This window comes from Anas acuta, chromosome W (genome assembly GCF_963932015.1).
Source record: "Anas acuta chromosome W, bAnaAcu1.1, whole genome shotgun sequence".
NCBI classification, from domain to species: Eukaryota; Metazoa; Chordata; class Aves; order Anseriformes; family Anatidae; genus Anas; species Anas acuta.
The window spans coordinates 24,342,678-24,370,034 of record NC_089016.1 but is presented as its reverse complement, the minus strand read 5'-3'; the positions used below and the strand labels follow the sequence as shown (position 1 = coordinate 24,370,034).

General features: G+C 52.6%; 1 protein-coding gene and 1 pseudogene across 2 annotated transcripts in view; one reads left to right on the top strand and one right to left on the bottom strand.

Moving 5' to 3' along the window:
- Positions 1–1,784: 1,784 nt before the first annotated feature.
- On the top strand, positions 1,785–18,583 carry LOC137846710 (adenylate cyclase type 10-like; annotated as a pseudogene).
- Positions 10,620–27,357, bottom strand: part of LOC137846722 (uncharacterized) — a 96,959-nt gene continuing 80,221 nt past the window's right edge. The window contains exons 2-3 of one of the 2 annotated variants that reach the window (XM_068664839.1): positions 11,349–11,525; positions 10,620–10,944 (exon numbers count right to left, since the gene is read on the bottom strand). In XM_068664839.1, coding sequence (XP_068520940.1) covers positions 10,760–10,944; positions 11,349–11,525 — 362 coding nt within the window. In that variant the 3' untranslated portion in view covers positions 10,620–10,759. The remainder of the gene's footprint in view (positions 10,945–11,348; positions 11,526–27,357) is intronic. The other variant, XM_068664840.1, reaches the window with a different exon arrangement.

Here is a 27,357-nt window from a genome sequence, read left to right as displayed (position 1 = left end):
CTTTTGCACCGCAGGGTTGTCACCATGGAACTGACCGAGGCCAACGTGAGGCAGTCCTTCTCTGCCATCCGTATGCTGGTGGCCAGGGCCCTGGGACTGCAGGCGGGTGAAACGTGCGAGGACCGGCAGCGCACCCTGCAGGCCAAGCTGCAAGGGGCGATAGAAGAGAGCAGATACTGCCTCCTCAATGACATTTTCCTCGTCAAGGTGAGAGCGAGAGGGAGGCCTCCTGAGGTAGTCTGGTTGTTGTTTGGGTGTTCTGCTGGGCTGGGAGTTGCAGCGCTCATAGCACCCCGTTCTGATTCCTGGGTCCGGGGAGGCTCCTTGTCTGTGGTGACTTCATGTCCTGTGCCTGTGCCAGGTGTCTTGGTCAGCACCCTGGAAAGGCCAGTGAAGAGAGGCTTGTGCTGACCTCATGCTAAAGCAGAGGCACTTTGCTCTGCCATCTAGCTTGGTGGATAGGCATGCCTGGTCGCAGGATGATGTTTCTTTCTGACTCTGCTTTCCTGTCCAGTTTGCCGTCCCAGACAAGGTTTGCAAGATGCGTGATGCTCAAAGGAAAAGGGAGTTGCAGAAGACTTGTAGGAAAGTGCTACAGAAGGTGAGCGTTCCTCCTTCTACCTGGGTCAGAGAAAGAAAACAACCCTGTCTGCTTCAGGCTCCACATCAGAACAGCCTGAGTGGGCAGCAGGCCAATGTGCCAAGGTCACCGCCCTTCAGGGCCCAGGAGCCCCTCCTCCCAGAAGCCCCTCTCACGCCCTCCCCATATGCCTCGTAGGTCGCCTCCTGTTAAGTTGGAGGGTATGTGCCCTGGAGGAGGATTGACGCCTTCTGCATTCCTTTGCCCAAGCTCCCTTCTTCAGAAGGGCAAGTGATGTTCGAGGAGGCCTTAAAGTCTCGCAGAAATGAAAAGCCAGTAAGCTTCTCAAGAGGGAAGCAGCTGGGGAGAGACTTCTGAGTATTCTCCGTCTCCGGAGAGAGAGGCTACATCTCCTCCCCTAGAGGACGCTTGAGAATCCACCAGACTCCACACAGATCCATCTGCTTTTTTCAGACCCTTGGAGGAGAATTTGGCATATTTGTCATCGACAACGCCCACTTCATCGACCCTGCCTCCTGGACTGTCATGTGGCCCGTGCTCCAAAGCATCACACTCTATGGTGATGAGCTTAGCTCCTGGCCACGAGAGAATGGAGAGCTTTTTCAAAGCTGCAGCAGACAGCACAACGTCCCAGAGAATCAGCTGTCTTCATCTGGAAGAGCTGAAACCTGCAGCTGTGATGCAGAAAGTCTGCCAGAACCTTGGAGTGGTCAGCATCCCCAGGGATCTAGCAAGGTATGTTGCAGGCCATGGAGCTCTTCTGGAGGGGTTGGACCTATGCTGCCACGGAAGGAAGTCGCCCCGCAGGAAAGGAAGCACGGGGCCTTCTGGCAGCATCCTTGACTCCAGCAAGGACCTCGGTTTCTCCTTAAGACTCACCACAGCAGGTGTGAGCTAAGAATAGGCAGCTCCCAGGATGCAGCACGTGGGCAGTGACAGCCCTTTGCTGTTGCAGAGGAGGGAGGGCAAGGCAGGGAGGAAAGGGGAGAGAAGAGGAGAGAGGAGAGCAGAGGGAGATGGGTACCCAAGCCTCAGCGTGGCTGAGGTGTGAAAAAGGCTTTGACCGATGTAGCCAGGCTGCAGTAGGGATTCCCAGGAGCAGGGGTCCAGCCAGCTGCCAGAGCAGATCTGGGCTCCTGAGGACAGGGAAGATCAGGCTTGCTGTGTTGTGCTTTGGACATTGCTCACGACCATTTCCCTCAGACTCCAGCAAACAGTGTAGGGTCAGGGGTCCCAAACGCCCAAGCCAGTGGGAGGACCACCCCCTTCTGAAGTGAGCCGTAGCTGTGACAAAGAGGCTGGTTACCCTGTGAGGCCTGAGTGACTCGGCACCCGCCCATCAGAACTGTGTTGCACCATACTTCCCTGGTGTTGGTCACTGCTGGGTCTGCTCCTGCCCAGGTTCCTGATCCAAAGAAGCTCTGGCATCCCATATTACTGTGAGGAACTGCTGCACTGCCTGCATCACAACAACATGCTCTTGTTCAGCACTGGGAGGCAGGACAAAAAAGTAGAGGACAACTGGGAGGGCTTGATTGGTAAGCACTCTTGTTGCGGACTGGCTAGATGCTGTTGCATGTTGCTTCCTCCCCCCCCCCCCCCCCTTCCCCCCGCACGACCGTGTCCTGTGGCAAATGTGGCCATTTGCCAAGGCGATCGGCTCCGGGGCAGACGCGTTCTGCAGCGGAGCGGGGGATCGGGCCAGGCAGGGCTAATTTTTCTGGCATCGAGCCTACTTGGGGGAGCCGCCAGGACCCGGCAGCCTCGTGAGTGAAGCTGACGAGGCGAAGGTGGAGCCAGCAGCGCCCCCTCCCCAGCCGTTCAAAAGCTGCCCCTAGGGAGCGCGAGCGACCAGGAGCACGGTGAACAGGACAGGCAAACAGGGAGTGGCGTGTCAGAGGGGAGTGGCGCGGCAGTTCGCGCAGGCAGGGCGCGCAGGAAGGGCAGAGCGTTCCCCCTGCCCATATGAACACCTCCTTAACGACAGTCGTTAGCTAGGTGATAATGGTCTCCACCAGGCACGGTGCGCTCTCCAGGAAGTCGGTATACACCCAGACCGACTGCCTGTTAAAGAATGCAGCGGTTCAGGTCACCGGATGCAGGGAGTGTCAGAGCCTGCTGCTGCCATCGGCGGGAGGCAGAGACACTGCGTGCGTGAGGTGCGAGCAGGTGGATGACCTGGTCCACATGGTGGCGGAGCTCAAGGAGGAGGTGGAGAGGTTGAGGGATATCAGGGAGTGTGAGCGGGAGATAGACCTGCGGAGTAACTCCCTGCAGGGCCTCAAGGAGAGGTACCGGGGTGAGACACTCCAAATGGGGGTGGACCCCCTGCCCTGTCGCCGTCAGGCAGAGGGAGGGGATCTGGGAGTTGAGGAGGAATGGAAACAGGTCCCTGCTCAACATCGCAGGCAATGCCCTCCCCTTCTGGCCCCACCTTCCCAGGTGCCCTTATGCAACAGGTTTGAGGCCCTGGAGCTCGACAGACCAGTAGCTGAGGAAGAGGTAGCAAGTGTTCCCAGGAGGATGCCTAGGGCGAGGAGGTCAACTCCACGCCTCAGGAATGCCTCCATCAAGAAAGACAGGAGGGTTACTGTTGTTGGAGACTCTATTCTTAGGGGAACAGAGGGCCCTATTTGTCGGCCTGACCCTACCCGTAGGGAAGTCTGCTGCCTCCCTGGGGCCAGGGTCAGGGACGTTGCCAGGAAGCTTCCCAGCCTGGTACGCCCCTCTGATTATTATCCTCTTTTGATAGTCCAGGCGGGCAGTGACAACATTGAAGAGAGAAGCCTGAAGGCTATCAAAAGAGACTTTAGGGGGCTGGGACGGTTAGTGGATGGAGCGGGAGTGCAGGTGGTGTTTTCATCCATCCCTACGGTGGCAAGGAGGGGTACAGACAGGACAAGGAAAGCCCACCTGTTAAACACGTGGCTCCGGGGCTGGTGCCAATGCAGAAATCTTGGGTTTTTCGACCAGGGGGCACTTTACTCAGCACCTGGCCTGATGGCCACAGACGGGTCCCTATCTTTTAGGGGAAAAAGGACCCTGGGCCAGGAGCTGGCAGGGTTCATTGAGAGGGCTTTAAACTAGGTAAGAAGGGGGATGGGGCTGAAGCAAGGATTGTTGGGGCTGTGCCAGGGGGAACAATGGCAAGGCCGGAGGATAAGGTAAAGGCCCAGCTGAAGTGCATCTACACCAATGCACGCAGCATGGGTAACAAACAGGAGGAGCTGGAAGCCATCGTGCAGCGGGCAGGCTACGACTTGGTTGCCATCACGGAAACGTGGTGGGACCAGTCTCATGACTGGAATGCTGCGATGCCTGGCTATAAGCTCTTCAGAAGGGACAGGCAGCACAGAAGGGGTGGCGGTGTGGCTCTCTATATTAGAGAGTCTTTTGATGTTGTAGAACTCGAGGCTAGGAATGACAAGGTCGAGTCCCTTTGGGTTAGGATCGGCTAGGACAACAAGGCTAGTGTCCTGGTCGGGGTCTGCTATAGACCGCCGAACCAGGATGAGGAGACGGATGAGGAGTTCTACAGGCAGCTGACAGAAGTTGCGAAATCTTCAGCGCTTGTACTCGTGGGGGACTTCAAGTTCCCTGACATATCCTGGAAGCACAACACAGCCCTGAGAAAGCAGTCTAGGAGGTTTCTGGAGAGCGTGGAAGATAGCTTCCTGACGCAGCTGGTTAGTGAACCTACCAGGAGTGGCGCCCCGCTAGACCTTCTCTTCACAAACAGAGAAGGACTGGTGGAGGATGTGATTGTCGGGAGCTGTCTTGGGCAGAATGACCACGAAATGGTGGAGTTCACTATTCTTGGCGAGGCCAGGAAGGGAACCAGTAAAACCACTGTATTGGACTTTCGGAGGGCTGACTTTGGGCTGCTCAGGACACTAGTTGGTGGAATCCCTTGGGAGGCGGTTCTGAAGGGCAGAGGGGTCCAGGAAGGCTGGGCGCTCTTCAAGAGGCAAATCCTAATGGCGCAGGGGCGGTCTGTTCCCATGTGCCCAAAGATGAGCCAGCGGGGAAGAAGACCAGCCTGGCTCAACAGAGAACTGTGGCTTGAGCTTAGGAGAAAAAAGAGGGTTTATAATCTTTGGAAAAGTGGGCAGGCCACTAGGGAGGACTATAAGGATGTAGCGAGGCTGTGCAGGAACAAAATTAGGAAGGCCAAAGCTCATCTGGAGCTCAGTCTGGCTACTGCCGTTAAAGATAACAAAAAACGCTTTTATAAATACATCAACACAAAAAGGAGGACTAAGGAGAATCTCCATCCTTTACTGGATGCGGGGGGAATCTTAGTTACAAGAGATGAGGAAAAGGCGGAGGTGCTCAATGCCTTCTTTGCCTCAGTCTTTAGCGGCAATACCGGTTGTTCTCTGGATACCTGGTACCCTGAGCTGGTGGAAGGGGATGGGGAGCAGGATGTGGCCCTCACCATCCACGAAGAAATGGTTGGTGACCTGCTACGGCACTTGGATGTGCACAAGTCGATGGGGCCGGATGGGATCCACCGAAGGGTACTGAGAGAACTGGCAGAGGAGCTCGACAAGCCGCTTTCCATCATTTATCAGCAGTCCTGGCTATCGGGGGAGGTCCCAGTTGACTGGCGGCTAGCAAATGTGATGCCCATCTACAAGAAGGGCCGTAGGGCAGACCCGGGAAACTACAGGCCTGTCAGTTTGACCTCAGTACCAGGGAAGCTCATGGAGCAGATTATCTTGAGAGTCATCATGCAGCACTTGAAGGGCAAGCAGGCGATCAGGCCCAGTCAGCATGGGTTTATGAAAGGGAGGTCCTGCTTGACGAACCTGATCTTCTATGACAAAGTGACGTGCTTAGTGGATGAGGGAAAGGCTGTGGATGTGGTCTACCTTGACTTCAGCAAGGCTTTTGACACCGTTTCCCACAGCATTCTCCTCAGGAAACTGGCTGCTCTTGGCTTGGACTGGCGCACGCTTCGTTGGCTTAGAAACTGGCTGGATAGCCGGGCCCAAAGAGTCGTGGTAACTGGAGTCAAATCCAGTTGGAGGCCGGTTACTAGTGGCGTTCCCCAGGGCTCGGTGCTGGGGCCGGTCCTCTTTAATATCTTCATCGATGATCTGGACGAGGGCATTGAGTGCACCCTCAGTAAGTTTGCAGATGACACCAAGTTAGGTGCGTGTGTCGATCTGCTGGAGGGTAGGAAGGCTCTGCAGGAGGATCTGGATAGGCTGCACCGATGGGCTGAGGTCAACTGCATGAAGTTTAACAAGGCCAAGTGCCGGGTCCTGCACCTGGGGCGCAATAACCCCAAGCAGAGCTACAGGCTGGAAGAGGAATGGTTGGAAAGCTGGCAGAGAAGGACCTGGGAGTGATGGTGGACAGTCGGCTGAATATGAGCCAGCAGTGTGCTCAGGTGGCCAAGAAGGCCAATGGCATCCTGGCTTGTATCAGAAACAGTGTGGCCAGCAGGGCTAGGGAAGTGATCGTCCCCCTGTACTCGGCTCTGGTGAGGCCGCACCTCGAGTACTGTGTTCAGCTTTGGGCCCCTCGCTACAAGAAGGACATCAAGGTGCTTGAGTGGGTCCAGAGAAGGGTGACGAAGCTGGTGAGGGGCCTGGAGAACAAGTCCTACGAGGAGCGGCTGAAGGAGCTGGGCTTGTTCAGCCTGGAGAAAAGGAGGCTCAGGGGCGACCTTATTGCTCTTTACAGATACCTTAAAGGAGGCTGTAGCGAGGTGGGTGTTGGTCTGTTCTCCCACGTGCCTGGTGACAGGACGAGGGGGAATGGGCTAAAGTTGCGCCAGGGGAGTTTTAGGTTGGATGTTAGGAAGAACTTCTTTACCGAAAGGGTTGCTAGACATTGGAACAGGCTGCCCAGGGAGGTGGTGGAGTCACCGTCCCTGGACGTCTTCAGAAGATGTTTAGATGTAGAGCTTAGGGATATGGTTTAGTGGGGACTGTTAGCTGTGAGGTTGGACTCGATGATCTTGAGGTCTCTTCCAACCTAGAAATTCTGTGATTCTGTGTGATTCTGTGATTTCCAGTGAGTCTGGGCAGAGTCCGATCTGGCAGAAGGACAGAACTTGATCTGTCTGAGGTGTGGGCTCCTGCACACCTTGCTGTCACCTTGGCAAGCCACCAGCTCCCTCAAGAAGAAAGCCCTTCTGCAGGAGAGGTTCAGACCTGGGAAAGTTGAATCCAAAACCAGAAATGCCCGCAAAGGCGCTGGGAACTGAGGAGTTTGGCAGTAACGCAAGAGCAGTAATTGCAAGAGCAATGCCAAGCAGAGTGCTGTTGCCCTGGGGACAGCCTGCATGGGCTTTGCCTTTTGGATTATCACTGGCAATTTCCCTGGCTGTGGGAGGGAGCGCTGTCAAAGGTAGCAACCGCTGCGTTCTGTTGCGGGATATTCATTCAGTACAGCTGGGCAGCTGGTCCGAAGGCAGAAAAAGAGTTGCAAGGGCAATGCAGACAAAACCATTGCAGTGGAAACCGGTTTGTCCTGCTCACTGACCGCATTCAGTGCGGGCCATGAAGCGCACCCAACTGTGACAAGTTGGACTTGCCCCACCTTGTTCATGCTCTCTCTCTCCCTTCCCAGCTTCTGCAGTCGAGGCTTCACCCATTGTCTCATCCACCTCAAGCTCCAGTGCTAGGAATAACAGTGGCAGGGTCTGCACCATCAGAGCAGACGTCAGCCTGGAGACCACCGTGCTGCCGGCCGCCTTGAAAGGTGAGGGGCTGAGTTCGCAGCTGTGCTGGGGTCCTTTCCTGGGGTGCACGTGAGAGAGGGGCTGGGCATCGGCATGCTGCAGAGGCACCCTCTCAGCCTGGGGGGCCCTGCCAGGAAGGCGACTCTGGTCTGAGCAGAAAGAGCTCTGTGCTTAAGGACACAGATGTCCCCCTCCGGGCCGTGGGCCATCTGTGAGGCCCACAGCAGTTGTGGGGAGCTCCAAGTCCAGCTCTGAGGTGGTGAACGCGCTCTCTGCTCTCTGTGTGCGCTGCTGGGCGTCAGCCTAGTTCAGCTCTGGTAGGTCGCATCACGGGTCATGTGTACCCGCAGGATCGTGCCCTCCCCATCCGTGGTGGAGGAGCGCTTGCGCGCTTGAGCCTCTCTTATCCCTGGGCCTTGTGGCCTGTGGTTGCAAGAGGAGTGGAGCCATCTTGAAGACGTTCCCCTGGGCTGAAATTGCCCAGCAGGTGCCATCCTGAGGAAGAGAGGCCAAAGTCTACCCTGTTTCCTGTGGTGGTACCTCTCCAAGCTCAGGCTCCGGGACACAAAAGAGAGAGACGTTTTGCTTCTTCTTGACAGAGATTGCGCTGGCTGAGCTGGACCGGATCACGCTGCAGAAGCAGATGGTTTTGAAGTTTGCAGCCATCATAGGGCCAGTGTTTACCACCCAGCTGCTGGCTCACATCCTTCCCACTTGCACCAGACATCAGATGAATTATTTGTTGGACATGCTGGTGAGCGACAACATCCTTAAGTGGCTGAAGGACACAGGGGTGCCCAGAGACATCCAAGACCCAGGAGCGCTGTAGCTGAAGGAGGCCTTCCCCCACCAGCTTTGTGCAGAGGGAAGTTCCCAGCGGCTGTTGGGAATGCCTCTACCACTCTGGCTGAGGCCACCATCCATTGCCTTTCAGGGGTGGAGAGGCCGTCTACAAGCAAGGAGACCATGGAGCAGCAGGCTGGCATTCTGGCCTTCTGTGCCCTGCTGCTGCGGGAGGCAGCCTACGAGCTGTGGCCCAAGAGACAGAGGGCCAGCACGCAGCGCAAGTGTGCTGCCTTCCTGGAGAAGCACGCGCACAAATGCCAGAGCTGCCACGGAGGGGACTTTGTGGCCTTCCACCGCTTCGCCGTCCCCAGTCCCCAGGACCGGGAAAACTGCCAGGGCTCTGCTGACGAGGATGACTGGCACAGCTGGGAGGCCTTGGTGCTCGCTGGAGAACAGCTGAAGAATGACAGTACTCACAGCCCTGAGGGTAGGCTGTGTGCCGTGCTGTGGAGCCCCCTCCCTCTGTAAGTCCAGGCCCATGCAGGCTGGGCTGGGGCCCACCGGGTCCCCAGCACCAGGGATAAGCCAGGGGATGAGGATGATCACCGCAGCTCTTGTGCCCTGGGTCTGCTCGGCAGGACCCTTGCAAGCCTGCAGCTCTTAGCCCGGGCTACGTGGGGAGTCCCTTGACATGCTCTCTTCTTCCCAGGTAGTTCAAATGCCCTGCAGCCGCAGCAGGCTTTCTCGGAGGAGGAGTTCAGGTGAGGAGACAAGGTTCTGATGATTGTGGAAACGAGTGAGCTCGAGTGAGCAGGGTCATCTCAGGTGATGCTCATCTGCTCTTTGCTCTCTTCTTTTCCTGGCAACCTGCCTCTGACCAGAGCGTCAGAGCGGTTTCCACCAGAGGGCAAATGGACAACTGCGCAGCCCAGCAGGACCAAAGAGAAGGACGGTGGCGAGTGTTCCTGCAAATGCGAAACCGTCATTGAATCAGTGCTTATGCCTTTGGCTCGCCACTATGTGGCAACGGGCAATGCTTCCTGAGCCTTCTACTACCTGCTGGAGTGTGCGGCTGCCTACCTGCACGTCTCCAACAGCTACATGGTGAGCGACCCTGCTTGCCAGCACGCACTGAACCTGGAGTCCACTGCAACAGGACACGCCCGCTGAGGGGCCTCCCAAAAGAAACAGTGGGGGCAGAGCCGGACTGTTTCCTGCGCTTTGCCTCTCCCACAGCAAGAGACGCGGGGCACTGAAGCAGGCCCGTCAGCACAAGCTGCATTACCTGGGAGGCAGTCTGAAGGCTCCCTTGGTGCCTGAGCTCTGAGCCCACGGGGCACTGTGCTAGGGCAGGGATCACATGGGGAGATGCGGGCCCTCCTAAGGCAGGTGCCACAGGAGGCAAGAGGGAAGGGTGGAGCTAGCTGGGGGCTCTGCACCGATGCTCACCTGCTGCCTGTGTGCTTGCTCAAAGGCCCTTATGAAGCTCAATGAAGCAGAGGTCCTGAGGAACTCCTTGGGGAAGACAGCAACTGTGTTAGACTGCTTTGAGGAGGCGACCTTCTTCAGCCTCAAAGCGGAGGTAAAGCGGCAGGGTGACGTCCTTCTTGCAGGGGGTGTCCCTGCTATACCCAGCCCCTTGTACATTTCTGTTGCAGGAAGCACGGCCGAAAGCACGACAGACACACAGTAGAGTCAGATCATGCTTCATTTTATTGCCCGAATAGCCTAACTTTTATAGAGAACTTAACAGGGGTGGACAGTGTTTCACGCAAGGTTATTGGTCAAAGCACTCAGAAAAACAACTAGAAGAAAACAACCCCACCTGCAAGATAACAGTCCCCTTGTGATTAGTAGTCACGTAGACCTTGTCTTTGGTATCAGCTGCTGGTAACAATATTTTCCTGCACTCCTCAGTTGGGCGATGTGGGAACACTGTCATAGGAGCTTCTCACAGTTATCCTGGTATCTTGGTTTGCTCAGCTGCAGCAGGCCGTGGGATCTATGCTGTTTCCAGATTCCCTCAACAATTCCCCCTTCTTCTTTTGAGCAAACCAAGTCCGACACAGCAGTTTTACAAGTAACTCTTTTAGTTATACCTATAACACACCACGATGATTACCACCACCATAAATCAAATCGTTAATCCCCTTGTGACTAAACCCCGTAACCATCTATACTTTGCTTCAAACAAATCATCGAACTATTAAGTGAAAGACTGATATCATTTTGAGTCTCTCTCATATACTACTCTTCTGGAGTAGGTGATGCCCGGGATAGACAGGGTGACAGTATACTGTGCTGACCAGCTCTGGCTCTCACAGATTTTGTTTTGCTTGATCTTGGTCGCAAGTGCAAGCATTGCTGACAATATTAGAATCTTCGTCAGTAGTTTCCCCGTCCGTTGGAACATTCTGGACAGCCTTCACGAACCGGCTTGGTACCCAAACTGGTCCGGCCGTTGTAGAGACACAGAAATATCCTCGGCCAATGAACAAGACAGGAACTGGACCCTTCCAGACTCCTGTAGCAGGATCTCGGTAACTTACTCTTATTTGCGGCAGCACATTTGGTGCTGCTTTATTCATGGTTTGAAAATGGATACTTGCAGGAGGATCTTCTCGGTCACCGGTCAAACATAGATGATTCAAGACAAATAACGCCTTGGTAGTCGTTCATCGACATCCTTGATTTCCTTTAACCTTGCTAACTGTTCCTTTAAGACTTGATGTGATCGTTCGACAATTGCTTGGCCCGTGGGAGAATATGGGATGCCTGTGATATGCGTTACTCCCCACATCTTCATAAACGTGCTGATCTTTTTGCTGACATATGCTGGGCCGTTGTCCGTCTTGATCTGCTGTGGTACCCCCATGATGGCAAAGCACACTGTCAAATGCCTGCATACATGGAGTGCTTTTTCCCCTCCCTGTGCTGTTGCCCATATGAATCGTGAAAAAGTATCAATACACACATGCACATATTTTTTAGTACCAAATTCTGGCATGTGCGTGACATCCATTTGCCATACCTCGAGTGCCTTGACACCCCGTGGATTAATACCCAAGCCTAACCCCGGCCCATGATGACTGCAGGAGGGGCATGCTCTTACAATTCCTTTAGCTTCTGCCCAAGTAAGTCCAAACATTCTCCGAAGACCTTTAGCATTTTGGTGAAACATTTCATGTGACACACGTGCATGCATAAAGTCACTTTCTGGTCTTGCTGTGATTACACTCACCAACTTGTCTGATTGTGCATTACCTTCTGCTAATCCAATTGAGAACTGGTGACTACGTATGTGAATGACACAGTAAGGTGCGGTTCTTCCTTGAATGGCATCTCGCAGTTGCAGAAACAATGACAACAATCGGTCCTTCTTAGTTTGCCGTATCAAGGCGTCCTCAATCCGGTTCACTACATTGACAACATACAGAGAATCTGAAATGATATTAATTGGCTCACGCATCCAGCGTTGGCAAGCCCAAACAACTGCGGACAATTCTAGTGTTTGTAATGTATCCCCTGTTGCCCCTGTAATTCAGTGATTTTCCCAAGTGCCATTCTCATACCACACACACACGGCCCGCCTACTCAATGCACCGGCATCAGTATAAACTGTGCGCCCCACTACTGGCCGAGGCGAAAGTTGTGGTACTTGTCGTGGTTTAACCCGGCCGGCAGCTAAACACCACGCAGCCGTTCGCTCACCCTCCCCCCTCCCTCTCTGGGACGGGGGAGAGAAATGGAAAGTGAAGCCCGTGAGTTGAGATAAAGACAGTTTAATAAGACAGGAAAATAATAATAACAAAAATAATAATAACAATAATAATAATAATAATACAATGGTGATAATAGGAAAGTAATAATAATATGTACAAACAAGTGATGCACAATGCAATTGCTCACCACCCGCTGACCGATGCCCAGCCTAACCCCGAGCAGTCCGGCCCCCTCCCCCCGGCTAGCCACCCCTATATATTGTTTAGCGTGACGTCAGATGGTATGGAATACCCCTTTGGCTAGTTTGGGTCACCTGTCCTGGGTCTGTCCCCTCCCAGCTCTTACTGCACCCCCAGCCTGCCCGTTGGCAGGACAGAGCAAAAGGCTGAGATGTCCTTGGCTTGGTATAAGCACTGCTCTGCAACAATTAAAGCATCGGGGTGTTATCAGCACTCTTCTCATCCCAAGCCAAAACACAGCATTCCACCAGCTACTAGGAAGAAAATTAATTCTGTTCTAACTGAAACCAGGACAGTACTGCTTGCCATTTATATGATCTTATAACTTGCCAGAGAGGCCCCTTTGGAGTTCGGGAATGTACCAGTCCCAGGTAATCTAACACAGCTTCTTGTAGTGGTATGGATTGCTGTAAACACCATTCCAAATGATCCTGAGTTATCGGTAGACTAATATCCCCGGGTTCCTGGCCGCTGATATCAATACTCCGAAAGCGACCCTTACGTACTAATTCCGCGATGGCTTCTGCCCGGGTCTGGATACTCTTTTTTGGCTGTATTGATAGAAAAATCCATTCCAAAATTCAAAAATGTTGCCCTATCATCCTTCCTTCATAATTATCTATTTTAGTTATATCATTTCTACTTTTAGGGTCAGTGGCATCCTCCTCACACTGTTCCTGTCTTTGTCGGCCCTTATTTCCCCCCTCTTCTTTTTGCCACTGACCAATCACTGCAAATGGGTGAGACACATGATTGACTATTATTACAGAGAGTGGAAGTTTTGTGACGCGTCTGCAAGCCGCGCCAGCTGCAACCTTTTGAGATATGCGGAAAAGGGCCTGCCGTTGTTCATTCGTCAGTGTAATGCTCTGTTCTGCCCTCCTACCCCGCAACAAAGGTAACAATAGAGCCAGGTCATCATTAGTAATTCCTACGATACACCTGACCCACTGAATATTGCCCAAGAATGTTTGGACGTCTGTTAAATTATGCAAAGTAGTAGATATATCGACCTTCTGCGGTCGGATGGTAGAGTCTGATATCTTCCACCCCAAGTACAGCCATGGCTGTCTCCGCTGAACTTTTTCTGGAGCTATCTTTAGTCCTTTTTCTTCCAGGGTATGCTGAATAAATTGTAGATCGGAATCCTGGAAGCAATCTGGCCTGCAAAACAGAATGTCATCCATGTAATGGTAAATAATGACATCACACCATGCTGTTCGGATTGGCTCCAAAGCCCAGGCTACATATAGTTGACATAATGTGGGGGAGTTCTTCATACCCTGGGGAAGCACGAGCCACTCGTAGCGTTTTGCCGGGGCTTGCTTGTTAATGGCGGGTACCGTAAAGGCAAATCTCTGGCAGTCCTTGTCTGCTAAGGGAATTGTAAAAAAACAGTCCTTTAAGTCTATGATCAAAAGGGACCAATGTTCAGGCAGCATGGTCGGAGATGGTAAACCAGGTTGCAAGGCTCCCATAGCTTGCATTTGGTCATTTACTCTTCTGAGATCTTGTAGAAGTCGCCACTTTCCTGATTTCTTTCGAATCACAAAAATCGGTGTGTTCCAGGGACTTGTGGATGGGCGTATGTGTCCTGCCTGGAGCTGTTCTTGAACTAAAGTCTGTGCTTGCTGCAACCTGTCTGTCGTCAACGGCCACTGCTCCACCCAGATAGGCCGATCAGAGTGCCATGTCAAGGCCAGGGTGGGCGGTTGCTCAGCAGTGTCCACTAAGGAAAATCCTTGCTGTCGGTAGTAATCACTGCCCCAAGCTGAGAAAGTATGTCCCTCCCGATTAACATTTGAAGATTTGCAGGCAGTGCCATCACGTACAGTCTAGCTGAAATCGTTTTCTCTTGGAATTTTAACGTCACAACCTGTGCACTGAGGTATGTCGCTGAGCTGCCGCCCACTCCCGTAATTCCAGTGGCTGGAGATGTTAGTGGCCAATGTTTTGGCCATATCGTGGTGCTGCAGATCGTAACATCCGCACCAGAATCGATCATGCCGGTGACAGTAATTTGGTGTGATCCAATGGATAATATCACATTCATCATAGGTCGGGAGGCCAGAGATCTGGTGAAACAGATAACATGGTCCGTGGAGCCAAAGCCTCCTGCCCGGTCAACCTGTGCCCCCGCACAGGGTTGATGATTTTGGAGTGCAACAAGTTGGGCTATTTTGGTACCTTTCGGAATAAAGAGGGGTGGGTTGAGCGTGTATGCCATGACTCTAATTTCTCCTACGTGGTCAGCATCGATAACCCCCGGAATGACCATCAATCCTTTAAGGCCTACAGAGGATCTACCTAATAGTAAGCCGCCTAATGGTGTGTTTGATAGTGGGCCTTGGATCCCCGTAGGAATGGCTGCTACAGACTTATCGGAGAGCGTGATGCTTACTGCTGTTGCCAGGTCCACCCCGAGGCTTCCTCTGGTGGCTGGGGCATTGTTGTCGAGAAATCCGCCCCATCTGGCTGTGCTGCGGCTACTGTTGTTGTCGCGCGGCCGATCGCACTCCTCTTGGAGTTTCCCTGAGCCCTGCACATCGGTGTAGCATGTGTATTAGATTGGCATAGGTCGCACCAGGGGGCAGCTGTACACTGTCTTCTTATATGGCCAAGCCTCCCGCATCGATAACATCGCCACTGCTCCTGGGGGTTGCGTCTCGAGGGACCACCATTGGATCGGGACACTATGGCAGCCAAAGGATCACCAATGGCTGATGCAACAGCTTGAGCCATCACAGCTGCTTGCTTGGACTGATCAACACGCTCTACCCTCTCCAACATTTCTTCAATGGGAGCAGTTTTTGGTAGCGTAGCTAGGATGCTTTGGGTTTTTGTGTTCGCGTTGTCAAAAGCAAGCATTCTAAACATGCTCCATTTCAAGTCTGGTGTCAGGTCAGGATGATCCATGACTGCTGTCCATAATCGGTCGATGAACTTGGCATAAGATTCACCTTGGGCCTGATGAATTGAAGCAAATGGAGGAGCTTTCTTTTCCCCAGGGAGGGCAAAAAGAGCTCGTAGGGCAAGCTGTGCAGCTGTTCGATGAACAATCTCAGGGAACTGCAGCTGAAGCTGAGGATCGAAGTACGGGCCTGTCCCTGTTAGCATTTCAACTGTGGTGCCATATAGGGGGTCCCCCGTTTGACGCGGACGACTCGCTTCCATTTGTGCCAACCGTAGCCATTCTCTTTCAAAAATTAACAGTTGAGAGGGAGTTAACAACAGACGGTCTATGTTTTGGCAGTCGAAGGGACACATCAAATCTGCCTGGAAGATCCAATGAATTATCTGTCGTGCCGCTTGAGAGTGTAATCCATAATCTGTGACTGTTTTCCTAGCTTGTTGTAGAAGCTTCCAATCATGTGGCTGCCACGACCCGGTGCCTTGTCCGGAGTTGACAATAACTGGGCAGGCCAAGGAGGAGGAGGCGTGCCAATCTCCCTCGAGAATGGCGTCACGTATGACACCCGACCACCTGGTTGATATCGGTGTTGATGGAGCTGGGGTGGCAGATAACGAGGGAGAGACACCCTGGGTGGATTTATGGTTCTCTGGCGGCGGCGCAGATGCTGGGGGCATCGTGTCGAGATTTTCCAGTGCAGGAGGCGAAGAGGGCAGGTCACAGGCCGCATCCGCACCGGGCTCGGACAGTCCCTTAGCAATGGCTGCAGCCGAGTCCTTTATTGAAGAGGTCATGCCTCGAACCGGGGTCAGCATAGGATCCGACGGAAACAATTGTGATAACGAGGTGTCGGATTTCGTAGTCGATGTTTTGGTAGCCCCAGACTGCACGGACAAAGCCTGCGTCACTGCCATGACAACCTGGCGTTCGGCCTTCAGACCGCTTAGGGCATCAATCACCAAACGCCAGGTTTTACATAAATCCTTATCAAACTTTCCACGCGTGGTACTTGTCTGCCATAAACGGTCTCCTATGAGTTGCCACTCATCTGGGCTAAAAATTCGGGGGGTCTCCTTCAGAAAACCCTCTTTCTGGGCCCAATTTATCAAGGATTTAACCTTGTTCGTATTGCAAGCCACGCCTCTCATAGCGAGAATGTTAGAGAGAAGCTTCACGGCCGCCTCCGCCTCCATGGTTACGCTATCTCCGCCCCGCTGTTGCTCGGTGACGCCTCTTATCTCCCGTAGCAACTCGACTCCGGACGGCAGCAATTCTGCGTCTCACCGCGACTCCGTTTCCCGCGGCCCTCCGCGATTCCACGTCTCACCGCGATTCCGCGGCCCTCCGCGATTCCGTTTTCCGCGTCCCCACCGTGATTCCGCGTCCCACCGCGATTCCGCAGCCCTCCGCGATTCCGCATCTCACCGCGATTCCGCGTCCCACCGCGATTCCGCGTCCCACCGCGATTCCGTTTCCTGCGTCTCACCGCAATTCCGTGTCCCACCACGACTCCATTTCCCGCGGCCCTCCGCGATTCCACGTCTCACCGCGATTCCGCGTCCCACCGCGATTCCATTTTCCGCGTCTCACCACGATTCCGCGTCTCACCGCAATTCCGTTTTCCGCGTCCCACCGCGATTCCACGGCCCTCCGCGATTCCGTTTTCCACGTCCCACCGCGATTCCGCGGCTCTCCACGATTCCGTGTTCCGCGGCCCTCCGCGATTCCGCGTCTCACCGCGACTCCGTTTCCCGCGTCTCACCGCGATTCCGCGGCCCTCCGCGATTCCTTTTCCCGCGTCCCGCCACGAGACCCCGTTTCCCACCGTTTCCCGCGTCTCTCAGCGGGAGTACCGCGTCTCACCGTGAGGCCTGTGTACAGTGTTTCCAGGCCGGTGTCTGGTCTGCTCAAGCGCCGGTCGGATGGGCGCTCCGATGTCCCGGCGGCGCGGCGAGGTCGCGGCGCCGCTGGTCCCAACGCCGCTGGTTTCATGGTCCCCCTGCGTTCTGATGTGCTGGCGCCGCTGGTGTCCCGCTGCGCTGCGATGTTTGTCCCGGCGCCGCTGCGATGTCCTGTTCGGGTCCTGTTCAGGTCTCAGCCTGTTCGGGCGCCATATGTTGCAGAAAGCACGGCCGAAAGCACGACAGACACACAGTAGAGTCAGATCATGCTTCATTTTATTGCCCGAATAGCCTAACTTTTATAGAGAACTTAACAGGGGTGGACAGTGTTTCACGCAAGGTTATTGGTCAAAGCACTCAGAAAAACAACTAGAAGAAAACAACCCCACCTGCAAGATAACAGTCCCCTTGTGATTAGTAGTCACGTAGACCTTGTCTTTGGTATCAGCTGCTGGTAACAATATTTTCCTGCACTCCTCAGTTGGGCGATGTGGGAACACTGTCATAGGAGCTTCTCACAGTTATCCTGGTATCTTGGTTTGCTCAGCTGCAGCAGGCCGTGGGATCTATGCTGTTTCCAGATTCCCTCAACACATTTCTGCAGCCTCTGCAGGAGGAGAGGCTTGGGAAAGCGGTCCATGTCTTCATGGCTTCCTCTTCCTGTGCAGGTCTGCTGTAATCTAGGACGCGTGGGGCTGGCCAAGAAAATGACCAGGCAGGTGCTGAGCCTTCTGAAAAAGCGTCCTCAGACACACTCCGGAGCCTTTGTCAAGTCTCTGTGGGAAAGGTTTCAGGGTGCTCTTTGTGACACAAACAGAAGAACACCCTCTCTTCCGCTAGAGGCTCGGTAAGCATCAGAATGGAGAGCGTGGGAAAGGAACAGTATTCTGGTGCCAGGCATTCAGGCCCAGGCCTGCCTGGACTTCAGGCCACGCCTAAGCTGTCCCATAGCTCATTAGCAGGACCGAGGCATTAAGGCACGATGTGTGGGTCAAACAGGGGCCAGTGCAGCCTCACGCTGCCCCCCTGTGCAGTCCCTGGGCCTTTGCATAGAAAGCAGCTTGTGCCGAGGGATGCACCTGCTGGCACGTTTTGGATGAGGCCGGGGTGGCTGGGAACAGAGAGATGTGAACAGGGAGGACGGGCTTAACAGGGGAAGGAAGGCAGTGACCTCAAGGGACAGGATGGGGTTGGGTTAAGGTTGGGGGGATGATGAGGAGAAGGCTCAGAGTTGCGATGGTCCTTCTCCTGCTGGTGCCTGGCATCACTTCCCCCCCGGTGCTGTCGTGCCAACACACCCTCTGTAGTGGTTGGCTGCCCCTGGCAGCACTTCTTCATTTGCCCACTTCCATGCCGGCAGCCCTTCCAGCACTAGCTCCCTTCCTCTGAGGAGGTGTACGTGTCTCAGCTGCCACCCCACTTTCCCCTGCCCAGTCTGGTTTGGTGCTCTACAGCCGTGCCTCTGGGCTCAGCAGTTTCTCTTGTGTGTCAGGAGGAAGAAGCTAGCCTGGATGCTTCAGCAGACCCGCTGCCTCTCCTTACTGGGGCACCTCTACAGCCTGGAGGGCACATCAGGAGGACGGAGGTTCTCCCGCCTGGCAGCTCTCATGAAAGCCAACGTGGACAGGAGAATGGACTCCTCTCAGGAAGAAGACTCCCACCCCAAAAACTGCCTTTCCATCCCTGCTTTTCTCAGTGTGTCTTAGTAAAACATCTGTTCTCTTATGGTGGTGGTTGTCAGGCCTTGCCAGGGAAGGTTCAGGTTGGAAATAAGAAGAAAGTTCTCAGAAAAGGAGAGCTTGCTCCCCCAGCAAGAGACGCGGGGCACTGAAGCAGGCCCGTCAGCACAAGCTGCCTTACTGGGGAGGCGGTCTGAAGGCTCCCTCGGTACCTGTGTGGGCACCTGGAGAGAGACAGCATGAGCAGGATGGGATGTTGGAAGCTGCCATAGTGCAGAGCGAGCAGAGGAGGGGAGGGCCACGGTGGGGGGGGCGTTCCAGAGTCCCCGCAGGGTCAGGTGGGCTGCTCCGTCCCGAGGCGTGCTGGGAGCTGTAGTTCTGCGGTGCCAGGCGGCCACATGGGCTCCGGGGTGCCGGCCCAGGTCCTTGCTGCGCTTGATCGTTGGGCTGCTCCTTGTTGTGAAACATGGGATTAGAAATTAGAGAGCGATGGATTAAGAATGAATATGTAGGCAACACTCCTTGCTTAATATGTGCTACTGAGATGGGGAAGATGCTAAAACTTTTCTGAATTAATATTTACAGAATCACAGAATTTCTAGGTTGGAAGAGACCTCAAGATCATCGAGTCCAACCTCTGACCTAACACTAACAGTCCTCCGCTAAACCATATCCGTAAGCTCTACATCTAAACGTCTTTTAAAGACCTCCAGGAATGGTGACTCCACCACTTCCCTGGGCAGCCCGTTCCAATGCCTAACAACCCTTTCGGTAAAGAAGTTCTTCCTAACATCCAGCCTAAAACTCCTTGGCCACCTGAGCACACTGCTGGCTCATATTCAGATCGACACACGCACCTAACTTGGTGTCATCTGCGAAATTACTGAGGGTGCACTCAATGCCCTCGTCCAGATCATCGATGAAGATATTAAAGAGGACCGGCCCCAGCACTGAGCCCTGGGGAACGCCACTAGTAACCGGCCTCCAACTGGACTTGACTCCATTTACCACGACTCTGGGCCCAGCTGTCCATCCAATTTCTAACCCAACGAAGCGTACGCCAGTCCAAGCCAAGAGCAGCCAGTTTCTGAGGAGAATGCTGTGGGAAATGGTGTCAGAAGCCTTGCTGAAGTCAAGGTAGACCACATCCACAGCCTTTCCCTCATCCACTAAGCACGTCACTTTGTCATAGAAGGAGATCAGGTTTGTCAAGCAGGACCTCCCTTTCATAAACCCATGCTGACTGGGCCTGATCGCCTGCTTGCCCTTCAAGTGCTGCATGATGACTCTCAAGATAATCTGCTCCATGAGCTTCCCTGGTACTGAGGTCAAACTGACAGGCCTGTAGTTTCCCGGGTCTGCCCTACGGCCCTTCTTGTAGATGGGCATCACATTTGCTAGCCGCCAGTCAACTGGGACCTCCCCCGATAGCCAGGACTGCTGATAAATGATGGAAAGCGGCTTGTCGAGCTCCTCTGCCAGTTCTCTCAGTACCCTTCGGTGGATCCCATCCGGCCCCATCGACTTGTGCACATCCAAGTGCCGTAGCAGGTCACCAACCATTTCTTCGTGGATGGTGAGGGCCACATCCTGCTCCCCATCCCCTTCCACCAGCTCAGGGTACCAGGTATCCAGAGAACAACCGGTATTGCCGCTAAAGACTGAGGCAAAGAAGGCATTGAGCACCTCCGCCTTTTCCTCATCTCTTGTAACTAAGATTCCCCCCGCATCCAGTAAAGGATGGAGATTCTCCTTAGTCCTCCTTTTTTTTTTGTTATCTTTAACGGCAGTAGCCAGACTGAGCTCCAGATGAGCTTTGGCCTTCCTAATTTTGTCCCTGCACAGCCTCGCTACATCATTATAGTCCTCCCTAGTGGCCTGCCCACTTTTCCAAAGATTATAAACCCTCTTTTTTCTCCTAAGCTCAAGCCACAGTTCTCTGTTGAGCCAGGCTGGTCTTCTTCCCCGCCAGCTCGCCTTTGGGCACAAGGGGACAGACCATTCCTGCACCATTAAGATTTCCCTCTTGAAAGTGCCGTAGCAGGTCGCCAACCATTTCTTCGTGGATAGTGAGGGCCACATCCTGCTCCCCATCCCCTTCCACCAGCTCAGGGTACTGGGTATCCAGAGAACGACCGGTATTGCCGCTAAAGACTGAGGCAAAGAAGGCATTAAGCACCTCCGTCTTATCCTCATCTTTTGTAACAAGGTTTCCCCCCGCATCCAGTAAATGATGTCCATTTTGCATTGATGGATTTAGCTACATATATGGTAAAATATCCAAATTATCTGTGATGTAGACGAGAACCCTATGAGCAGCAGATGTAAAAAGGAAGATATCGCTCAAGGCCAACGGGTGAGGGAAGGACGAACAACTCATTAGGGAAGGATGAACAACTTGTTGGCAGGAAACAAGGTAAAGATAAACAAAAAACTTCTAAATACTGTCCAACAGCAGGTCAAAGTCCAGAAAGGTAAAGAGAGTTTAACCTGCTCTTCCTCATTGCCTTCATCCTGAAAGACCTCTGCCCACGACCACCAGGCTACACTGCACAGGTGCAACCGGGAGGAGCTAAGGGCAGGGAGTATGGAAATGAGTACTTGGAAGAGGTCTGCCTTTTGGGGGAAATCAATGAATATGTATGAGAGCTCATGTAATATGTAACAGTATTCGTGTATAAAATTGTGAGAGACGACCAGGAAGGTGTGCACATTTTCAGGGAAGCCATTCCCAGTGCGCCCAGTGCACCGCAATAAAGTGTACCTACTTTACAACCCTATGGTTGTGGAGTCTTTTCCGCACGTCACCTGTGTGCCCTCACACCCTCTTGGGACCACCCTGTGGCTCTGTGGTGTGTCCCAGAGCGCCAGTGTGCCTGAAGGACCTCCCTTTGTCTTCATGGGCACACCAGAGCCTTGCCTCTCCCACTCAGTGGCCAGAGCAGCCATGGATGTGACCTGGTAATCCTGGGAGACATTCTGACAGCAAAGGTCTGCTAAAACACTGGCAGACGCAACTGCCAGTCAGCCTGCAAACTGCTAATCCTTGAGAAGGCCCAAGTGGCCCCTTGGAACTTTGGCTGTGCACCTAAGAAGCAGAAACCTCCTGAGCGACCACTGATAAAGGCAAAAAGGAGGAGCTCTAACAGCAGTTTATTGTCTGAAAAGGTGAATATACTTTGGGAAAGTATGGACATGGACGCCTTCTGGGCCACTTTCCCTGCTTGTTCTACCCTGACCCCACAGCTTTTAGAACAGGGAGAAGCCCCTGTCTGCAGGGTCTGCAGAGAAACTTCTATAATTTGAGTTGTTTGGCCTGTGAGGAACGTGATCTCCACACAAGGGTGCCTTCTGGTTGCTATTTAGCAATCTAGAAAGTTCTCTAGTGCCACATAGGAGTAAATAACACTGTCAGCCTTCAGCTTGGAGGCAGATATGGCGATGGCACCCTAGTATCCTGCCAAGTGTTTCCATCACAGCTAACTTCTTTTGTTGGTATCAAAACTTACCAATTCTTTTGTGATCTCTTGCTAATCATTAATCCTTCCTGTGATAATACTACCCTGGCCACACCGCTGAGTGTGTGAGGCACAGATGCTCTCTCCCACTTTCTGCACTTTTTGGCATATCACATTTACATCCTTTCCCTCACGCTGAAATCTCTTTCAGTGCCAGGAAGTGCTTTGCAAAAAAGCCTCTACATTGCATTTTCCGTCCTTCTGAAAAACTGGTCACACATCCAATAGACAGAGAGAGCGAGAACAATTTAGAGCACATCCAAAAATCCTGCCCATAGGGAGACATTAGAAAACACCTGCAACTTTGGCTTTGGAACTGGAAATGGCACATTTTCAGAGTCCTGGGGTGACTACTGTCATCATGTGCTCTGATCTCACCGCCTAGTCCTGCTGGCCACGCTAGTTCTCATGCTGGCCAGGATGCCATCAGCCTTTCTAGACACCTGGGCACACTTCTGAACTTCACGTTCAGCCAGCCATCAACCAGCATCCCCACGTCCTTTTCTGCTGGGCACACTTCCAGCCACTCTTCCCCAGGCCTATGCGGCTGCATTAGGTTGCTGTGAACCAAGAGCAGGACCCAGCACTTAGCCTTGTATAGTGGCACGAGATTGAACTCAGCCCATCGATCCTTTAACCCGGCTGGCAGCTAAGCACCACACAGGTGCCTGTACTGGGCTGGAGTGGCCGCAGGGGCTGGAGTGGTAGCAGTGCTGCACCTGGCCCTTGCTGGGGAGGTGCAGCAGCTGGGGAAGGCATCTGCCAGAGGGTTCAGTGCTCGGGCAGAGGTGTGGGGCAACCACCAGCTCCGGCACTTCATGCTGCTGGGGCTTCAGGACAGAGGTCCTCCAGAGCTGCTCATCTGCAGCCAAGGCCAGCAGGCAGGTGAAGCGCTGCAGTCACTGAGGCACCAGGGCAGGAGGCAGCCAGGGACACCATGCATGGGGACCCCAGCAGGCTGTTCCCTAGGGCCTGGGCTCCAGAGCCCGCCACCGCAGACACAGGGCCAGACCCCTGCCCTGGCTGCGGCTCCCTTCCCAGGCTGGTGATGATGTTTTTTTTCTTTCCCTCGATGATGTTCTTTAGCTTCTCCTCACGTCCATCCATCAAGTGCTGCCCAGCAAGCCCTAGGTGAGGAGCCACAGTCCTCAGGGGCTGCCTTTGTGTGACAGAGGGGGGCACTCCTGGCTCCAGCAAAGCCTCATTAGCTGCCCTCGTGAGGGCTGCCGGCTTCTGGTGGTTCCCTCAGCTACTTTGATGGCTGCACACTGTGATCCCCACTCCACTGCGGAATACATCTGCCCCAGAGCCAATCGCCTCAGGCGAGTGACTGTTAGATGGTGGTTAACAGTGCTCACAACAGAAGGCTTTTCATAGTCCACAAATTCTTTTAGCTGCCATTTCACAGCTCCACTTACAAAGGGAGCCCGAGCTTTCTCTCTCTCCAAAGCACAGCCCTAACTGACGCGCGGAAAAGACTCCACAACCATAAGGTTGTAAAGTAGGCACACTTTATTGCGGTGCACCGGACACACTGGGAATAGCTTCCCTGAAAAAGGTGCGCGCCTGCCCAGTCTCTCACAATTTTGTACATGAATACTGTTACATATTACATGAGCTCTCATACATATTCACTGATTCCCCCAAAAAGGCGGACCTCTTCCAAGTACTCATTTCTATACTCCCTGCCCTTAGTTCCTTCTGGCTGCGCCTGCGCAGTGTAGCCTGGTGGTCGTGGGCAGGGGTCTTTCAGGATGAAGGCAACAAAGAAGAGCTCTCTTTACCTTTCTGGACTTTGACCTTCTGTTGGACAGTTTAGGCCTTTTTTGTTTATCTTTGCTTTGTTTCCTGCCAACAAGTTGTGCATTCTTTCTTAATGAGATGGACGTCTTGGTGGACGAGGGAAAGGCTGTGGATGTGGTCTACCTTGACTTCAGCAAGGCTTTTGACACCGTCTCCCACAGCATTCTCCTCAAGAAACTGGCTGCTCTTGGCTTGGACTGGCGCATGCTTCGTTGGGTTAGAAACTGGCTGGATAGCCGGGCCCAAAGAGTTGTGGTAAATGGAGCCAAGTCCAGTTGGAGGCCAGTCACTAGTGGCGTCCCCCAGGGCTCGGTGCTGGGGCCGGTCCTCTTTAACATCTTCATCAATGATCTGGATGACGGCATTGAGTGCACCCTCAGTAAGTTTGCAGATGACACCAAGTTAGGTGCGTGTGTCGATCTGCTGGAGGGTAGGAAGGCTCTGCAGGAGGATCTGGATAGGCTGCACCGATGGGCTGAGGTCAACTGCATGAAGTTCAACAAGGCCAAGTGCCGGGTCCTGCACCTGGGGCGCAATAACCCCAAGCAGAGCTACAGGCTGGGAGAGGAATGGTTGGAGAGCTGCCAGGCAGAGAAGGACCTGGGAGTGATGGTGGACAGTCGGCTGAATATGAGCCAGCAGTGTGCTCAGGTGGCCAAGAAGGCCAACGGCATCCTGGCTTGTATCAGAAACACTGTGACCAGCAGGGCTAGGGAGGTGATCGTCCCCCTGTACTCGGCTCTGGTGAGGCCGCACCTCGAGTACTGTGTTCAGTTTTGGGCCCCTCGCTACAAGAAGGACATCGAGGTGCTTGAGCGGGTCCAAAGAAGGGCGACGAAGCTGGTGAGGGGCCTGGAGAGCAAGTCCTATGAGGAGCGGCTGAAGGAGCTGGGCTTGTTCAGCCTAGAGAAGAGGAGGCTCAGGGGTGACCTTATTGCTCTGTATAAGTACATTAAAGGAGGCTGTAGAGAGGTGGGGGTTGGCCTGTTCTCCCATGTGCCTGGTGACAGGACGAGGGGGAATGGGCTAAAGTTACGCCAGGGGAGTTTTAGGTTAGATGTTAGGAAGAATTTCTTTACTGAAAGGGTTGTTAGGCACTGGAACGGGCTGCCCAGGGAGGTGGTGGAGTCACCATCCCTGGAAGTCTTCAAAAGACGTTTAGATGTAGAACTTAGGGATATGGTTTAGTGGGTACTGTTAGTGTTAGGTTAGAGGTTGGACTCGATGATCTTGAGGTCTCTTCCAACCTAGAGATTCTGTGAGATGTTCATTCTTCCCTCACCTGTTAGCCTTGAACGATATCTTCTTTTTACATCTGCTTCTCATCTACATCCCTATAATTAAGACGTTTTTAGGGTCTCATCCACATCCCCAATACTTAAGATATTTTACCATATATGTAATGTAGCTAGATACTAATTCAGATAGGTTTTTTAACATCTTCCCCATCTCAATTCCCCCCTTTTCTTCTAAATCAAGTAAATTCTTTTACTTAGTACTTATTCTCGGCCTCCTCTCCATACCTATTTCTAAGCACATATTCCTTTGAAACATTGTAATATTAGGCAAACAAATATTCTGAAAAATATCAGAACCACACACACATAGTAAACAATTGTTTTAACCATGTCAAATTTGGTAACCAGCTGGTTAGCTTTTCCCATAATTCAGTAAACCCAAGCGAGGTGTCATCCCATGACACCTCATGCAATAAGTGAGTATGCCTGCAGCTCTGATTTATTGCAGTGCACACTCCCCCTTCCTTTGCTGTTAATAAATCTAATGCCATTCAGTTTTGTAAAACCACCTTATGGAGAGATGAGACTTCTACCTGTAGTGCTTTTATCGTTTCTATGGTGGAATTGTCTATCTGTTCTAATTCAGCTGAAATATTTACTATTGCCTTTTCCAATTCGCTTACTCCTAAGCTAGGAATTAACCATCTAACGAAACTACGGTATCCTGTAGGCCTTTCTACCAAAGGATTTAGTTGGACTGCTCAAGTTACATGTTTCCATGAGGACCTTAAGATTCCTGTAGGTACTGCAGACCCATTATAAAAAGATTTTGGGAGGTGCCAAATATCCCCCTATACGCTGACCCTTCTATTATAAATGAAGTCCCAACTCAATCTGAATCTAGTAATACTTATACTTATAAAAGCTATAAAAGCTATAAAAGGCAAGTAAACAGCGCTGGGTGTGCAGGGAGTCTACGCTCCACCAACATGCACACACAAACATCGAACATTCTAAATATACAGAACATTATTTTTACATACTAAACCCAAGTATGCCTATACAATCAGAAAAGGTAACAAACAATCCTTTAAGTTCCATGACTCACTAAACTCGAGTACGCCTATACACATGTACAATCAGAAAGGGTAACAAACAATCCTTTAAGTTCCATGACTTAACAGTCTCCATTTTCCATTCCTTTTCTTGATTACAAACAAGTCTTCATTTTCCATTGCTTTTGAACAATATGTCTCACTTAAAGTTGTCAAGCAACTCAGTCTTCAGGCCTTATGTATCCCATTCTTCCCATATCAAAGAAGAACATATCCGTCTCCTTTTCAAGGCCAATGAGGCCTGGGTCAAAAGGCACGTCCAGGTCAACAGGGGGCGTAACAGCAAAAGCCTTTGATGGCTGTAGCAGCAGAGGGGCGATGGCATAGCAGTCGGATCAGTAAAGGAGCCCGCAGCTCCCTCACTGTCTGGCTAACCACACATTTCTGACTGTGGTTCCACATGGCTCTTTAAGGCCTCAGAGATTGCTTGCCAGGTGCTGAGCAATCCCACCGCAACCTTGTCGTTTTTAGTTGCAGAGTCCCAAACCTTCACCTCAGTTTGGTCCCATATTTCAGGATCATAAACATATCTTGAGGGCAGGTTCCCCTCTTATACCCTTCTCTCCACAGCAGTTCTTTTCAAAACAACTTTTCATTGGTCAAACAACTTTGCAAATAACAGTAACAGTAAACACTCAGAAACTTCCATGCCTCAATGGCTGGAGAACAAGAAACCTGAGACTGCATGGAGTCTCCTGAATCACCCTTCTTTGTTCCCTCTAAACTCTTTTACATTCCTGATGGCCTCATCGATAAGAGTCTGGTGTTATCTCAACCACTGGGCTTTCCAACCCCCATGGCCACCCTCCCAAATCTTCCCCTTCTTTATTAATACCAACCATTTTCTTGACACGAATTACCACTCCATATATAACACTTCCAATTAGGTAGTAAATTCTTCCTTGCCCTCCCATCACCACATAGCCACCAATACCCTATACCTAATTTTCACCCACTTTCCAAAGATCCATCCACTCCAGACTCCTTATCAGGGTCGTATGCTACTTGGATAGTAATATTACAAAATGACCTTAAATTGGCTAGATTATATCCCCCTACATTTACCGTTTTTGAACAGTCAGGTTCCCGACCAAAACTAAGCCCCAGATCACGCAAGATCTTTTGTTCGCTGCTATCATTGTCCCC